The sequence below is a fragment of the Lepidochelys olivacea genome (assembly GCF_965140295.1).
Source record: "Lepidochelys olivacea isolate rLepOli2 genome assembly, chromosome: 8".
Taxonomy (NCBI): domain Eukaryota; kingdom Metazoa; phylum Chordata; order Testudines; family Cheloniidae; genus Lepidochelys; species Lepidochelys olivacea.
Genome location: NC_140418.1, coordinates 46,164,037 through 46,181,840, shown reverse-complemented (window position 1 = coordinate 46,181,840; position 17,804 = coordinate 46,164,037). Strand labels below are relative to the sequence as shown.

The 17,804-nt window shown below is 53.1% G+C and overlaps 1 protein-coding gene across 2 annotated transcripts; it reads left to right on the top strand.

Moving 5' to 3' along the window:
- Nucleotides 1-864: 864 nt before the first annotated feature.
- On the top strand, nt 865-17,511 carry METTL13 (methyltransferase 13, eEF1A N-terminus and K55). Of its 2 annotated transcripts, none has more exons than XM_084635915.1 (8): nt 865-1,183; nt 3,319-4,072; nt 6,354-6,553; nt 9,425-9,620; nt 12,090-12,254; nt 13,909-14,124; nt 15,843-15,974; nt 16,783-17,511. In XM_084635915.1, the coding sequence occupies exons 2-8, from the start codon at nt 3,361-3,363 to the stop codon at nt 17,055-17,057; spliced, it is 1,896 nt and encodes a 631-aa protein (XP_084492041.1). In that variant the 5' UTR covers nt 865-1,183; nt 3,319-3,360; the 3' UTR covers nt 17,058-17,511. The 2 variants fall into 2 exon arrangements, with proteins under 2 accessions (XP_084492041.1, XP_084492040.1); XM_084635914.1 differs by having other exon boundaries at nt 903-1,205.
- Nucleotides 17,512-17,804: the final 293 nt, after the last annotated feature.

Below are 17,804 nucleotides of genomic sequence, written 5' to 3'. Positions count from 1 at the left end.
CCGCGCCCGCCTCCCAGCGCCCTGTCCCGCGATCCCCCCTCGCCCGCCTCCCAGCGCCCTGTCCCGCGATCCCCCCCGCGCCCGCCTCCCAGCGCCCTGTCCCCGATCCCCCCTCGCCCGCCTCCCAGCGCCCTGTCCCCGATCCCCCCTCGCCCGCCTCCCAGCGCCCTGTCCCGCGATCCCCCCCGCGCCCGCCTCCCAGCGCCCTGTCCCGCGATCCCCCCTCGCCCGCCTCCCAGCGCCCTGTCCCGCGATCCCCCCTCGCCCGCCTCCCAGCGCCCTGTCCCGCGATCCCCCCTCGCCCGCCTCCCAGCGCCCTGTCCCCGATCCCCCCCTCGCCCGCCTCCCAGCGCCCTGTCCCGCGATCCCCCCCTCGCCCGCCTCCCAGCGCCCTGTCCCGCGATCCCCCCTCGCCCGCCTCCCAGCGCCCTGTCCCGCGATCCCCCCCGCGCCCGCCTCCCAGCGCCCTGTCCCCGATCCCCCCCTCGCCCGCCTCCCAGCGCCCTGTCCCCCATCCCCCCTCGCCCGCCTCCCAGCGCCCTGTCCCGCGATCCCCCCTCGCCCGCCTCCCAGCGCCCTGTCCCGCGATCCCCCCCGCGCCCGCCTCCCAGCGCCCTGTCCCCGATCCCCCCTCCCCGCCTCCCAGCGCCCTGTCCCGCGATCCCCCCTCGCCCGCCTCCCAGCGCCCTGTCCCGCGATCCCCACCCTGCAGGCGCCCTATTCCAGCACTCGCCTCCCTGTCAAAGTTGAAACAACACACACTGGGTGGGGGAGGTAACGAGCCAATGGGAAGAAAGCTGGAAAAAAAGAGGCAACCAATGAGCTGGGACGTCGGTGTGCGGAGGAGCGGCCCAATGAGCAGGCTCCGAACACGGACGTAGCACAGCAACGTTCAAGGATCGCACTGTGGGGGCAGCACGGCCGCACGTGGGGGCAGCTTCGGGTTCGGGTCTGCAGCGCGTCTGCCCGTCAGGGGGACTCTGGGGGCGAGGCGGGACGGGCAGGCCCGGCCCGGCCCGGCCCGGCCCGGCGTGACGCCCCCTCCCCGCGCCATGGCTCTGCTGCCCCGCACCGCGCGGGACTTCGCCTCGGCCCAGTACTGGGAGCGCTTCTTCCAGCAGCGCGGGTCGCGCGCCTTCGAGTGGTACGGCGGGTACCTGGAGCTGTGCGCGGCGCTGCACAAGTACGTGCGTCCCCGAGACAAGGTGAGCGCTGAGCGGCCGGGGGCGCCTCCATTGGGTGGGGCCCGGGCCGAAGGGTAGAGCGCGTTCGCGACTCCCCCGATTCTAGTAGGGTATAGGCCCCCCGGCTGGGGTCAGAAGCAGCCCAAGGAAGAGGGAGCGGGTGAAATCGCTGCCAGGCGGGGGCATCACTGAATAGCACCCAGAGAGTACATCCGATGAAGTGAGCGTAGCTCACGAAAGCTTATGATCAAATAAATTGGTTAGTCTCTAAGGTGCCACAAGTACTCCTTTTTTTTTTTTTCACCCAGAGAGTGGGTGTCATGGGCTCGCTGGCTCGTTGGAGGGTGCATGTCTGGGGGGTCCTGCCAGCCAGGGTCGGTCCTGGGTCCCGTGCCAATGTTTTCATTAGCCACTTGGGTAACGCAGGGTAGGGCCTGCTTGTAACATTGGTGGCTGGCACCAAGCAAGTAGGAGTAGGGGCACTGGGTAGGCCAGGATTAGAATTCAGAGCAACCTGAGTTCAACAGGATGGAAGTCAATAAAACATGTGAAAAGTGCTGCACTTTGGAAGGAAAAATGAAATGCACAGTTACAGAAAGGGGAATAAACGTCTGGGCAGTGCTGCTGCTGGAAAGGATCTGGGGTTGTAGTAGAATCGCAGATTGGATCTGATGCTGTTGCAGAAAAGGTTAATGTTCTGGGACATGTCAGGCAAAGCAGTGTATGTAAGATACAGGATGTAATTGTCACACTCTGCTTGGTACTGGTGAGGCATCAACTGGAGTACTGTGTGGGTGCCACACTTTAAGAAAGATGTGGACAAACTGGAGAAAGTCCCAAAGAGAGCAACAAAAATAAGTTTTGAAAACTTGACCTATGAAGAAAGGTGTGAGTTGTTTTTTTTTTTGGGGGGGGGGAGATTAAAGGGGGTTAGAGGGGTATGTTCAGCCTTGAGAAAAGAAGGATGAGGGTGGGAAATCTGATGATGGTCCTCAAATATGTTAAAGGCTGTTGTAAAGGAGACAGGGATCAATTGTTCTCCATGTCCAGTGACGGAAAGACAACAAGTAATGGGCTTAATTTGTAGCAAGAGAGGTTTAGGTTACATATTAAGAAAGCTTTCTAACTCTAAGGGTAGTTAAGGTCTGGAATAAGCTTTCAAGGAAGGTTGTGGAATCCCCATCATTGGAGGTTTCTAAGAACAGGTTACACAAACATCTGTCAGGGAGTGTCTAGGTTTACTTGGTCCTGCCTCGGTGCAGGGGGCTGGCCTTAATAATTTCTCAAAGTCCCTTCCAGCCCTATGTTTCTATGATTCTGATTCTCTTAGGGCAGGTTTTGTATGGGCATGTGAAGAGGTATAGGCAGGGGCTGGGCTGATCTCCTAGGTGCTGAGGACAGAAGATTTCTTTGATTCACAGCCCAGTGTTACAGTTGGGTGGCTCAAAGCCTAAAACATATGCCAAATCCATCCCAGAATAGGAGACTCCAAATACTACTTGCTTGATTGGATGTGGATCTGTGAGTAGGGAGGCAGCTTGGCAGGTAATCCCATGGATGCTCAGCGTATCCAGGCCAGTATCTCCCCATAGCCTAGTGCTAAGCTAATGGCCCAGTCTGGTGTTGGAGATAGTGACCAGTAGATAAAACCAAGATCATGACCACTTGTGGTCATAAGTGATTTCACAGCACTTCTCAAAAGAGATGAGGTATGGCTCCCCTTATTCTGGCTAAAATCTAGCTCAGATAATCACATCCTGTCTCCCTGAATTTCATGTGCAGTCCAGGTTACATCCACTCGAGTTTACTAGTTGCTGTGCATTAGTCATCAGATGGTGTCTTCCACCCGGATGCAGCTATAGTGCAGTGGTGGGGAAGGGATTCCTGCGTGTGTGTGTGTGTGTTTAACATGTACGTGTCGAATGCCTCCTTTCTGTGTGGTGACTCCTGCTGTAGTATATTTATTGCAAGATCCCAGAGTGTTGGTTAGTGAGCATTCATGGTGGGTTTGTCTCCCAGAGAATCCGTTGTTTGCTGATCTCCATGGAGTGTGTATGTGTGTTTGGGATCGGTTGGGATAAATAGGGCTGTGTGTGTATCCATAGGAAAACTATTATCTCTTTAAATTTCTCAGGTTCTTGTAGTGGGTTGCGGCAACTCCGAACTGAGCGAGCAGATGTATGATGTGGGCTACCAGGACATTGTGAACGTGGACATCAGTGAGGTGGTGATAAATCAGATGAGGGAGCGGAATGCCCACAGGAGGCCAAAGATGAGCTACCTGCAGATGGACATGCTGCAGATGGATTTCCAGGACGCTCAGTTCCAGGTGGTATTGGACAAGGGCACCCTGGATGCTATCCTGGTTGATGAAGAGGAGGCCACCCTCGAAAGGGTGGACAGGATGTTTGCTGAGATTAGCCGGATGCTGCAGGTTGGAGGCCGTTACCTGTGTATCTCCTTGGCCCAGGCCCATGTGGTGAAGAAGGTGGTAGGCTACTTCTCCCGGGAAGGCTGGATGGTGCGCGTTCACCAGGTCTCTGGCAGTGATGACGGAGCGGCCAAGCAGCAGTTTGTTCTGCCTGTTTTTGTCTACGTCATGACCAAGTTCAAGAAGATCCCTGGTTCGGTTCTGCAGATCCTCGAGATCTGCACGGAGGAGCAGGACAAGCCTGTGCGGGTGGAGAGCGCTGAGCAGTTGGTCGAGGCAATAAAGGAGAGGCAGCTGTATGCTCTGCTGCGCAGCCAGCTGAATAAAAACCCCAGCGCGAGCCACGTCTCCCTGGATCTGTGTGATGCGGATGCTGGGAAACCTCGGTACACTCTGCATGTAGTGGACAGCCCCTCAGTGAAAGCCTCCCGGAACAATCACTTCGCCATCTTCATCAGTGAGTTCAGCTCCTCCGAGAGGATATTTCTCTAGCTGAGATGTTCAAAATAGGGATGAAATCCTGATCCCATTGAAGTCCATAGAAAAACTCCCATTGATTTCAGCAGGGGTCACAATTTCAGGTGTCTAAAGTTAAGCTCTTAAGCCTCTGGTTAAGTATAAGATAGGCCTGATTTTCACCAGTGCCGGACACCCAACAACTCCCATTCATTTCTATGGCAGTTGCTGGGTGCTCAGCACTAGACAGTTAGAGATTTTCCAACTGAACTTTTTCTGCTGGCAAATGCCAAGTTGGTGGTATGAAATATTTCACCAAATCTCTCACAGACTGGATGAAACTTTCATTAAAACACAGGCAGGTTTCCCTGTACCCCCACCCCCCAGTTCTGGGGATGAGCAGCATTTCTCCAGCTCCCAGAGCTGTGGGCTGATAGGGAGGCTCAGTGACTCTCCAGCAGCTGGGCTGAGATTTCCCAAGTGAGGGTGGTCAGGAAGCCAGAAACATTTTGTTTCAGTTCTCCTGAAATGGAATTTTTCTTTAAATTTCTTCCAGTGAAAAGTTTTCATGGTTTTGACGGTTCTTTCCAAAGCAGGATGAATTCTCTCCCCACCCCCCATCCTAACTTTTTTTCAGAAAGATTCCCATTTTTTTGGCCAGCTCTGCTCAGCAACTCTGAAAATCAAGTTAGTTATCAAAGATGCCTTTCAAGGCTCCTGAGCCCCTAAATTTAGACACCTGGTTTTGAAAATCTTGGTCTCCAGGAGCAAAAGAACTAGACACATTAGCTTGCCATGGTATTGTGTGTAGGCAGAGCCCAGTCACTGACCAAAAAGCAGTGTGATGCTGTGGCCTGATACAAACCCTTAATCTGACATAGGGGACTGGTTATGAAGATGGATGGATAACTGCCCCATTTTTCATCTCCAAAATGTGCCCATCGGTGTAATCTGAAGCTGTATTGGTGAACACCTGGGCTTTATTGCATCGGTATTTGAGATACTGGATAGCCCCTTACATCAGCTCAGAGAGCAAATGCACAATATAAGATACAGCTGTTAACCTGTAGGATCTGATTCTGCCACCTTCCCAAAGAGCTATTCCCAACCCCTATGAATAGCCCCATTCGTTTCATTGAGGCTACGTATGGAAAAAAGGTACCAGCAGCTGAGAGTTCTGGTGGCAGAATCTGCCCCCTAGTAAATAGCAGATACTGATCATGGAACATTCATACATGTTTGTTACTAACTTTGTCTGTGATGCTCAGTCCTGTTACTGCCAGGTAAAGGTTAAATAGACCAATTTACTCTGTGTTAATATCATAAATGTACTCACTGCAGTTAGCCTTTCCTTGGTGGATGCATGTGTATGGTATTTATCGTGTGTACAAACTGCTGGCTTCCTTAGGATCAGCAGGAGCTCTGAGGTAGCTTCTTCCTTGAATTTGAGAGAGCTCTGCTATTTAAAAAAAAAAACAAAAAACCATTTGACTGAGATTTCAGTGTATGAAATCCAAGCCTCCTTAACAGAATGCAGAAACCTCCCCTCTTCTTAGCCACACACAAAGCAGGTCACACTGGTTAGTGCATTTTTAGTATTTCTTCAATTGCCCTCTTCCAACCTGTTACCAGTAGTGGAATTAATTTTTCACATTATTAAGGCAGATTTGTCTGCTAGACAATAACAATAATAGATGGCCTGTTTGATTTTCATCCAAGGAGGCAACGTAGTCCAGGGCTGAGAGTTGGGATTCCTGGAGTTTGTTACCTTCTCTGGCTCATTGTGTGACCAATTAACCACACTGCATCTCAACTGTCCTGTTCATAAATATGGGGCAGATACTTGCTCCACTTTCCAAGTGCTTTGGAATCTACAACTGGATGAGATCCAGAGGAGTGCTAAGTCTTCTTGTTTCATTAGCACAGACTCTAGATACACAGTCCTGCAATGCATTCAAGCCTTCGTGTTATGAATGCGTTGGAGGAAGGGGCATCCAAAATGGATTCAGTCAAGGGGTGCATTGGCAGCTTTCAGGGCCATGGGACTGCATCTAATTTGTCAAATCTGGAGAATGCAGTTGTCACTGTCCTCAGTATAACAGGAGCACGCTGTGTACTGGCTCCATCTCGATCCAAGCAGCACAGATGTACTGTGTTCTGGAGCTTATCTGCATTAGAGATGAGGGCAGCTACTTCAGATACATAGGTAGCACTGTACTTCTAGCACCATCCGTTTCTGCCACCGTGGTCTCTGCTCTCCTGACCGCAACCCCTTTCTCCAGTACCGCAGGGCAGAGAGACCGAGTGGCTCTTTGGAACAGAGGCGGGTCGGAAGCAGCTGGCTGCCAGCGCAGGCTTCAGGCGGCTGATAACGGTGGCGCTGCACAGAGGTCAGCACTACGAAGGGATGGAAGGCATCCAGGCAGAGCTGTCAGGGAAGGTGATGGAGCTGGCACCACCCGGCCTTCCATCCCAGCAGCAAGTAAGTGCTGTTTCCAGCAGCTGTGTTCAAGCATCTCCTTGGGCAGAGCCGCAAACCCAGCCTGTGCCCCACACCTCCATAACCAGACTCTAGCTCAGAGGTGGGCAAATTATGCCCTGTGGGCCACATCTCCTGCCTGGCCCCTGAGCTCCTGGCCCGGCAGGCTAGCCCCCAGCCCCTCCCCTGCTGTTCCCCACCGCCTACCCCGGTAAGGGGTCAGGGAGCACGGGGGTGTTGGATAGAGGGCAGGGGAGTTCGGGGTGGTGGTCAGGGGCGAGGGTGTGGATAGGGGTTGGGGCAGTCAGAGGGCAGAGAACGGGGGTTGAATGGGGGCAGGGGTACCACCAGTCAGAAAGGTGGGGGGTTGGATGGGGTGGCAGGGGGCAGGCAGGGGTTCCGGGGCAGTCAGGGAGGGTTGGATGGGGCAGGGGTCCCCGGGGGGGGGAAGGTGGGGGAGGGGACTTGGCCACACCTGGCTGTTTGGGGAGGCACAGCCTCTCCTAACCAGCCCTCCATACAATTTCAGAAACCTGATGTGGCCCGCAGGCCAAAAGGTTAGCCCGCCCCTGCTCTAGCTCCTACTTCAGGGCATCCTGCTGCTCTCTGTTGCCTTCCATCTCTCTGTGCAGTCATATTTTCCTTTCAGCTGGAAGTGGGCTCCAATTGCAAAATTTGATCTGGCTCCAGTCAAGGGAGGGGTTCAGCTCTGAGGCTTAATTCAGCCCAGTATCTAGCTGCTGTTTTATTCTCCTCCCCACACCAGCTCCAGTCACTTCATTCCTTCAGGCTGTGATTTTTGGATGCCTTAATTTGAGGGCCTCAACTTCAGATACCCCAACGGGGCCTGATTTTTATAGGGAGGGCATCTCAAGTTGGGCACCCAAAACCACTTGCCCTATTTGCAAATATTGGCCTGAGTCTCTTCCGCCTTCCTGTTTCTTTCTGCAGCTTTCTCCCCACCTCGCTGAGGACTGAACCATTCAGCAACTCATAAAACATGTATTCTTGCTGTGACTTGATAACAGTGGTGAAAACACTGGCCAAGCTACTATGCCACACAAACCTGTCTGCTCCTCACCCTCCCATGATATCCTCCACTTCCTACGGCAAATATCCTTCCAGTTCCTAAGATGCATCTGGTTCAGCTTGACTTCCTAAGGGGAGGTGTAGAACGGTTTATTGTGCCTTTTTCAGTATTAGCAGGTCAAACGGGATCTATCTTGGATCCAGTTCTATTCAGTGTCTTCATAAATGATTTGGGTAATGGCATAGACAATGCACTGACAACATTTTTGGATGATGCCAAAGGGGGTTTTTTTGCAGGCACTTTGAAGGACAGGTTTAGAATTCAAAATGATTTTGAAAAACTGGAGAAATGGTCTGAAATAAATAAGATGAAATTGAATAAGGACAAATGCAAAGTACTCCATTTGGAAGAAGAAATCAATTGCACAAATACAAAATGGGAAATTACTGCCTAGGAAGGAGTACTGCAGAAAGGGATCTGGGGGTTATAGTGGATCACAAACTCAATATGAGTCAACAGTGTAACACTGTTGCAGATAAAGCGAACTTCATTTTGGGATATGTTACTCGGAGTGTTGTAAGCAAGACACAAGAAGTAAGTCAAACAGGCCATCTACATATAGCAGACAAATCTGCCTTAATAATGTGAAAGACTAATTCTACTACTGCTCAGCACTGAAAAGGCCTCAGTTGGAGTGTTGTGTCAAGTTCTGGGCACCATACTTCAAGAAAGATGTGGACAAATTGGAGAAAGTCCAGAGAAGAGCAACAAAAATGATTAAAGATCTAGAAAACATGACCTACGAGGGAAGGTTGGAAAAAATGGGTTTGTTTAATCTGGAGAAGAGACGACTGAGGAGAGACATAATAATCTTCAACTATGTAAAAGATTCTTACAAAGAGGAGGGTGATATATTGTTCTCCTTATCCACTGAGGACAGGACAAGGAGCAATGGGCTTAAAATGCAGCAAGAGAGATTTAGGTTAGACATTAGGAAAAGCTTCCTAACTGTCAGGGTAGTTAAGCCCTGAAATAAATTACCTACAGACTTACCTACAGAGGTTGTGGAATCTCCATCTTTGGAGGTTTTAAGAACAGGTTAGACAAACACCTGTCAGGTATGGTCTAGATAATACTTTGTCCTACCCCAGTGCAGGGGATTGGACTAGACGACCTATCAAGGTCCCTTCCACTCCTAGATTTCTGTTACTCTTTGAAACTGTTGTGCCGGTCTCCTATTAAAGGCAAAAGTACAGGAGACCAGGCAAAACTGGATTCTATGATCTGTCAGCCTTTCAGATTTCAGTAGATGTGGGAAATCAGATTAAAATCCCCAGGGTTGAACCTGCCCCTGCAGATCTGGTACCAGGTCTGGTTCTGGGGCAACTGAAATTGTTTGAGGTTTCTAGCCAAGACGTGAGAATTCTCATGAGAACAACTGATCTCCTAAGAATCTTGCCAAATTGGACAACAATCTTAAAAGAGCATTTGATTTTTTTATTTATTTATTTTGGCACCACTGAAAATCAGACCAGATCCTTGCTTTGGCCTGCAAGCCAAGCTCTGAACCCATCAGAATCTGTATCCAAACAGTCCCTGGACCATCATGCTATATGGGGGCCCGTTGAGCTGGGTTGCAGTGCTATTGCCTTGGTCTCCAGTCAGCCTAGACAGGGATTGCAGGTGGGAGTTTGCACAACTCTGATTAGAACAACAAACTGCCTTGTGTTCATAATGCTATTTTCCTATTGCGGTCTCTGGGCTCTTCCTCTGGTTCTTTCTGTAAAGTCTCTGGTGTCTCCTGTGTGAGTTAGTTTCCCCCATTGCTTTTCTTTCTCCCCCAGGTGCCGTTTCTCTCTGTAGGGGGGGACATCGGGGTCCGTACCATTCAGCACCGGGACACCAGCACCATGAGTGGGGAATATCTCATCGAAGATGTGAAAGGGGACAACATGTGCTACTTCCGGCGGCTCATCTTCCTCAGCAACAGGAACGTGGTACAGTCGGAAGCCAGGCTGCTGTCCAGTGCAGCCCCTAGAGGTGTGTAAACTTGGGCCTAGGGATTTGGGAAAGATTCTCAGGGCTTGGGCAGCACAGTAAAGGGCTGCGAAGAGTTCAGTAGACCCAGGAGCCGTTGGATGGCTCTGGGCAGCAATAAGCAGATTGGAAGCAATGGGAGCATATCATGAGAGTAAATGGAACAACCACACTAGGTGACATCTAACTCATCCCAGGGGGCCACTGTGGAGAAGAAAGATCGGGGTGTATTGGTTGATCACAGGATGACTATAAGCCGTCAGTGTGATGTGGCTGTGAAAAAGGCTAGTGCAGTCGTAGGATGCATCAGGCAAGGCATTTCCAGTAGAAATGGGGAAGTGTTAATACCATTATACAAGGCACTGGTGAGACCTCATCTGGAATACTGTGCAGTTCTGGTGTCCCATGTTTAAGAAACATGAATTCAAACTGGAACAGGTGCAGAGAAGGGCTGCTAGGATGATCAGAGTAATGGAGAACCTACCTTATGAGAGGAGACTCAAAGAGCTTGGCTTGTTTGGCCTAACAAAATGAAGGCTATGGGGAGATAACTCTCCCTCCCTGGTATTTAAGGGCTAGTGTTGGCACAAGAACAAATGGATGTAAACTGGCCACCAACAAGTCTAGGCTTGAAATTAGGCAAAGATTTCTAACAATCTGAAGAGAGAAGTTCTGGAACAGCCTCCCAAGGGGAGCAGTGGGGGGAAAAAAGCCTAACTGGCTTCACGACTGAGCTTGATACATTTATGGAGGGCATGGTATGATGAGGTTGCCTACAATGACCCATCTGCTATTAGTAAATATCTCCAGCGGCCAGAGAGGGACACTAGATGGGGAGGGCTCTGAGTTACCACAGAGAATTCTTTCCCAGGTGTCTGCCTGGAAAGTCTTGCCCACATGATCAGAGTCTAACTCAGGGGTGGCCAACCTGTGGCTCCGGAGCCACATGCGGCTCTTAACAGAAGTTAATATGCGGCTCCTTGCATAGGTCCCAACTCTTGGCGCCTGTAGCTCCCGCCCCACTTTCCAGTGTGCCAGGGGGTGCTCGCTGTTCAACCCCTGGCTCTGCCACAGGCCCTGCCCCCACTCCACCCCTTCCTGCCCCCTCCCCTGAGCCTGCCATACCCTCACTCCTCCCCCCTAGAGCCTCCTGCACACCACGAAACAGCTGATCAGAAGGTGCGGGGAGGGAGGGGGAGGTGCTGATCAGTGGGGCTGCCGGTGGGTGGGAGGCGCTGGGAGCGGGGGTGGGGGGAGCTAATGAGGCGGTGGGGGGGGCTGCTGACCTATTACTGTGGCTCTTTGGCAATGTCCATTGGTAAATTCTCCTCCTCAGGCTCAGGTTGGCAACCCCTGGTCTAACTGATCACCATATTTGGGGCGGTGAAGGAATTTTCTCCTGGGTGACACTAACAGTGACTGGGGTTTTTTCACCTTCCTCTGCGGCATGGGGCACTTGCAGGTTTAAACAAGAGTAAACAGCAGATTAGCCCACAATCCAATCCTGCACCTTTTGCTGTGAGGAAACGTTTTCTAGTGTTCATCCTGTGTTTTCCTCTTCTTAATCCTTTTTCAGTGCTCCTAGTGGTGCCTCTAAACCATTCCTCCACCACCACCACCTCCTCCTCCTTCAGCTGAGCGAGGCTGGCGGTCTTCACAATGACCTGATATAGAGTCTGAATATTACTGATCTGTTAGATGTTCAGTGGAACTCGAGAAAGATGGATTGTCGTCTTAAGTCTGACACCATCTCTCAGCTGCCAGGAGCAGCATTTTAATTCATTAAGGGAAGGACAAAACTAAACCTCGAAGGACGAGGGAGACTCCGACATGCTGAGAACAAGAGAGTAAAACTGATAAATGTTGACACAACAGTACCTCGAGCCAAGCACAGCAGCCACAAGGTCCCGGTTGAACTGATAGGAGAGAATGAGGCCACACCCCATGTTTTCCTGTTGGCAGCTACCCTTGAAGTCTTAGCTGCCAGTGAACAAGTGATCAGAAATGGTTTTTCACAGGCAGGAAGGGACTTCGGGGGATGGAGTCCATCCTGCGGGGGAGGTGGGATAGTCTGGAGATGACGTGTATAGACTAGAGGGGAGTGAGGCTGATATCAGAGGTCGGTGGGTGTGGGGCTCCAGGAGCCCAGGCTGGTGGGTGTCTGTTTGAAATGTTGGAAAGGGAGCAGCAAACGGAGTTAACCACAGCCAGAGGGAGGACTACGGGCTTGGGGAATGGGGAGAGATCATCCAGCCCCTTTGAAAACCTAGCTACAGTCTGACCATAAGAGGAACCCCTAATGGATACAGCAGAGTAAAACGAGCCCTTCTCCAAGCTTCTGCATGGCCACATGGGGACTTAGCGACCTCCCTCCCCCAAGGCTATGTCCTGTTGTCCCCAGCGCATGTCGGGTGTGCCAGCCCCTCTGCATGTCTGCCTGGGCATCTGGCTAATCTCTACTGTGTTGTTCAGGTCAGAAGAAGCGGAAGAAGGACAAGAAGAAACAGGCGTCTGGCTCCACCGAGGCCCCCCCAGAGTCAGCTGGCCAGGCCATTGACCGGAGCTACCTCTGCTGTGAACACCATAAGGCCATGGTTGCAGGACTGGCTCTGCTGAGAAATCCTGAGCTCCTACCAGGTGCGAGGCTCACGAGCTAAGAGAAATGACACTCCCCCGCCACAGGAGAGGGCAAGTCCCTAGTACAAGTCTTCCCTGCACTTGTACCTGAGTCAACTCAGAGTCAGGGGCAGCTAAGGTGGGGGGGGGGGAAGTATCTCCATCAGTGACCGAATGGCAGGGCGGGCCCAGGGACTCCTCTCTGGCTGCCGCTGGTGCTAGTCCGTCTGTGTCCTCTCCCTATCCCAGAGGTGGGGGTGAGTCTCTGGTGCCATCTGGACACAGCATGGAAAGTGCTGTAGCCTCCCCCAGCATGAAAGGTGCTTCAGAATCAGCACACGTCAGTTTCGGTATGGAGTGGCTGTGGAGGCTACTGGTTAGAGCAGGAGCCTTGGACTACGGACTCCTGGTTTCTGTTCCTGGTGCTCACACCGAGTGCGTATGGGTTGATGTGTCTGTGCCCCAGCTCCCCTGTCTGTAAAGCGGCAAGGACGACACTTGCCCACGTCCTGCTGGAAGGGAGGGGAAGCTCTGCTAGCTCAAGCTCACCAAGCGCTTTGAGATCCTCCTGTGGCAGGCCCTGGAGGAGCGCCAAGCACTATTGGTCAGAGGGAAGCTCCTTGGACTGGATTTCCAGTCCGGTGGATGGGTAACTGGGGGATGTTGGGTTGGTGCTTCTGGCTGGGCGGGGGGACTGGGCGCTAGCATCGGACCTGGTGCTCCGGGTTAGGGTGCTCACCGCCTGTCGCTACAGAGCCGGTTTAAAAGACTGGTGAGGTCAGTAAGCGAAACAAGCAGCGTGGCTTCAGCACATTCCTAGCAGGCGTCGTGTACGTCCCAGGCCCAGCACCCATGCCCAGCCAGCCGTGGCTGCTTGGCATTGCAAAGCCAGGGGAGTTTCAGGGCCCGGTAGGTTGCATTGTCTGAGATGAGGGCGGTGGCCTGGTGCCTGCTGCTGTCTGCCTGGCTCTATTGCTCACTCGCTATCCTGAGCACTACCTTGTGTTCCTATTCAGCAGCCTGTGGGCAGCCACAGCCTCTGGAAAAGGCTGCTGCTGTCTCAGGATACCAAGAGCTGAGCAAAAGCAACTCTACCCCCTGGCCAGTAAGGCAGCGACAGCAACGGGGATCACCAGGTGCTGGGCAGGTGTCCCCCGACTGCCCTGAACTTCCCTGACGTGCACATCCCTGTTACATGTGTAGCTTTCGTAGGAGCCAAGTTGCCAGAATTTCCCTGGACAGTCACCCACTGTCGATCAGCTTTGTTCTCGCCCTGAAACAGAGGGAAAAGAGGCGAGGAGGCTGGTTTCTGGATGCCACAGGGACCCCAGTGTGCAGCTGGAGGGCCAGATGTGGACGGTATTAAAATGAAAAATTCCCCTCTGAAAACTTGCTAACTAAATCCACTCAAGGAGGAGATAGCACAGGTGGGGAGGGGATGTCTGGAGCAGCAGAGAGCGAACTAAACCCAGCTGCAGGAGGAAAAGGTTTAGAGGTGTGTGTTTTAGATAGTGGGGACCCAGGGACTGCGATGAATGAAGAGGAAGCCACTTCCATGCCTAAGGTCTACCCCAGATGCAATGGTGGGTGGAATGTGAGCATAGTGTTCTCCCACGCTGGCCTGGAGGGGACAGCATGGAGGCAGTTAATTTCCCAGCTTGCTTCCCACTTGCAGGAGCCAGGCTCTCGGTGCTGGTGATCGGGCTGGGTGGGGGCAGCCTGCCTCTCTTCATCCATGACTATTTCTACGAGTCCCACGTTGAGGCGGTTGAAATCGACCCCTCCATGCTGGAGGTGGCTACCCGGTGGTTCGGCTTTTCCCAAGGCGACAGGATGAAAGTTCACATTTCGGACGGCCTGGACTACGTGGCCAACCTGGCAGCAGCGGCAGGTAATGGGCAAGGGTCCCTGCAGACTGATCATAGAATATCAGGGTTGGAAGGGATCTCAGGAGGTCATCTAGTCCAACTCCCTGCTCAAAGCAGGACCAATCCCCGATTTTTGCCCCAGATCCCTAAATGGCCCCCTCAAGGATTGAACTCACAACCCTGGGTTTAGCAGGCCAGTGCTCAAACCACTGAGCTATCCCTCCCCTGATGCATCCCTGACGCTCCACCAATCCCGCCTCCCTACTCTCAAATGCCGTGAGGGGATGGTATCGGTTCCATGCCTGTAGCTGCTAGCCAGGGTCACTGCTGAGCAGTGCTGAGCACTCCCCTTGATTCTTGACCCTGAGTGCAGCAACCCCAATGCCGATCTTCCAAGCTCCTTGCAGTTGGTTAGCTTTGTACCCCACAGGGACAGGGCAAGGGGACGGGGAGAATGTTCACAGTTCTGGAGATCCCACTAAGGCAGTGCCCTCTGGGGTGGTGAGAAGAGAGATCTGATGATGTGTTACCTCAACTCTGACTCATACCTATCCCTTTCTTGTTGATTCCCCTACTCCCCACCCAAAAGTGTCTTCTGGTGAAAGGTTCTCTTCCATTCTGAGCCACACCACCTCTCTCCTCCGCCCAGTCCCCCCATGCATAGGCACAGACTTCTGCTTGCACTGGTGGGTGCTTGACTTTCCTCTGCCCCCACCCCAACTCCGTCCCCTCCCTATTCTGACTCCTTCCCCAAATCATAGAATATCAGGGTTGGAAAGGACCTTAGGAGGTCAATCCCTGTCCCAGCCCCGCCTCTTCTCCTCCCCTGAGCATGCCACATTCCCGCTCCTCCCCCATCCCTCCTGGAGCTTGCTAAGCTGTCAAACAGCTGTTTGATGGTGGCAAGCACTGGGAGGAAGGTGGAGGAGCAGGGACACGGCGGGGAGGAGGCAGAGGCAGAGGCGGAGATGAGGTGGGGGTGGGGTGGGGAGCTTGGCTGCCGGTGGGTGCAGAGCACCCACCAACTTTTCCCCATGGGTGCTCTAGCGCCTATGCCTCCACGTCAGTCCATCACCGCTTTACCCATCAGCCATTTAATTTGTATGTAACACGCATGAGCTGAGGTGCCATTAGCAAGGTGTTGAAGGATATCTAATTCTCTTCCACCTGCAGCCATTAGCATCATGAGCTATGACCTTTTCAGCTCTCCTAAGCTAAGTAGAGTCATCCTTTGTTGGTATGTGGATGGGAGACCTCCAAAGAGAACCCAACGCTGGAGAAAGTGGTGGTTTTGCGTCATTGGTTACATTCTTTCCCCAGTCCCTACTGAATTAATGCCACCGCCTGGCGTTGGGGGGGTCTTTCTGGCAAGATGTCTAATGGGCAGCATGACCACTCGTGGTCATTTAAAGATCTCCTGGCCTGGTGCCAAATTCCAGCCTGGCTGCCTGTAGTTCCAATGTAACAGTGTTCTTTGCTTCCTCTGTTAATTGCTGAGCAGCTGCCATGCCCGCTCCAGAGGTGGCTGCATTTCTGTGGAAGGGGAGAAGACTCCTGCAAGTGTCATTCATAGAGCCTTGGATGGAAGCTGCTGTGCAAATGGCAAAAGAATCTTTTAATCTTCCACCTTTTATCTCAGCCACTCACACAGTGACTATGGCAGTGAGCAGTGCTTGGCTCATCCAACGCTATTGCTTCCTTGCTCTTTGGGGATGCTAACTGGGCTGTTCTTCTTCTGCAGCACCAGCCCGGTACAATGCTGTCATGTTTGATGTAGACAGCAAGGATCCCACGCTGGGAATGAGCTGCCCGCCCCCGGCCTTTGTGGAAACGGCCTTCCTGCAGAAGGTCAGAACCATCCTGGCACCGGAAGGTACGGAAAGGCTGTCCGACAGCCTCGCGTGCGCTGAAGAGAGCAAGTGTGTCCCTAGTGGTGAAAGCTCGGCACTGGGTGGCAGGATCCCTGGGTTCTGTGCCTGGTTCTGCCACTCAGTGGCAGAGCAACCTCTGTGGCTCAGCCCCACTCTGCAAAACAGAGCGAATAACGTTGGTGAGGCAGATGGAGCCACTCAATGGATGTACAGGGCAGTGCGGGGTCAGATTGTAATGCCCTTCCCCCCAGGATGACTAGCATCTTGCTCCATGAGCGGGTCTGCTGATACCAGTGGATCTGCTCATGGAGGAAGGGGTGATGAGGGATGGTGGGCTGGCCCTATGTATGTTCAGTGATTCGCTGGCATTAGCGACAGCAATGGGAGCCCTCTGTTAGACACTGGAGTCAGCTGCTAACTAGCTGCAGGCCCATGGCTGCTTTGCAGAGGCCTCTCTTTGTTTGCGCTGTGTGCCAGGACTCTCACCCACTTGACGTTCGGTGCTGGTGCTCTCAAGCTTTACCCAGACGAGGGCCGTGGCACCTTCTGGCTGTTAATTCAGGAGCTGCACCTAATGGGCATAAATGGAGAGACTGAGGCTGCAAGCCTGGCCGTGCTGCTGGGAGACCGTGGGTTCCAGCATGCCTGGATGCTTGGCTCCAGTTGGAGCTCAGCCTGCTGGAATCTGTAGTCCCCTAGCAGCACCTCTATTGGTGTGGAGGATTGGGGAGTAGGGTGAGGCAGGTTGCTACTGATCACTCCAGTTCCAAACGTGCCTGTGCTTTCGGGTCTCTTTTCCCCTTGCTCCAGGCGTCTTTGTGCTCAACTTGGTGTGCCGAGACTCCCTGCTCAAAGACTCGGTTATGGCCACCCTCAAGGAGGTCTTCCCTCTGCTGTACGCCCGGAGGATCGAGGGGGAGGTCAACGAAATCCTGTTCTGCCAGCCGCACCCCGAGGGGAAGCTGGCTGCCCCGGAGCTTGTGGAGATGGGTAGGACCCTGGAGAGGACGCTGAGGAGGCCCGGCCGAGCATGGGACAGCTCCTACATCCTGTCGGACATGCTGAAGGCAGTGGAAATCGTGTGAGAGGGACGTTCTGCCTCGCCTGGGTTACCCGCCTGTGCTCTCTGTTTGGAGAGAGGAGCTGAAGGCAGTTGTGCCGTCTGACTGTAAACACTGCGAGTGAAGAGCGGCACCCCCCAGCACCTCAACACGTACTCCTCCCGCCTGCTAGGGCCAGAATGGTGCATCTCGAGCAGCCTGTCAGAAGGGAGGCAGGATCCTGGAAGGGAAAACCTCCCTCTGGGGCGAAAAAGGGGGGCTGCGAGCCATAGTGAAAGGACCAAAGGGTCTCTAGGCAGCAGCAAATGGTGTGAGAAGTTCTTTTCCTTCTCCGAGTGGCTGTGTGCCAGCTGCTTAGGGGAGTGGGGCCTGGTCTAGCTCTACTACTTTGGCTCCTTATTGGAGGCCAGTCCTGGGTGTTTGCCACGGGAGCCTCCCCCGCTCTCTGCTTTTAAAATAAAGATCTTTTTCCTTGGCAGATGTAGAATTGGGGAAGCAGGGCCTTGGGTGTGGAATAGGCGGCTAGCATGAAGGGTGGGAATGTGGGGGCTAAAGCTGGTAGGCTGGGGAAAAGCGAGGAAGTCCCACTTACAAAAGGGGGCTGTCTGGGTCTGTCTGATCCCAAATCCCACCTGTCTCCTGTGTCTGTCCGCCTGACTCACCAATGTACAGTCTTGTCACTCGCCCTGCCTGGCATTTGTACACTTTCACCCCAGCTCTCCTGTCAGCTGGCCCACACTCCCCACAATTTTCTCTGACCCTAGATGAATA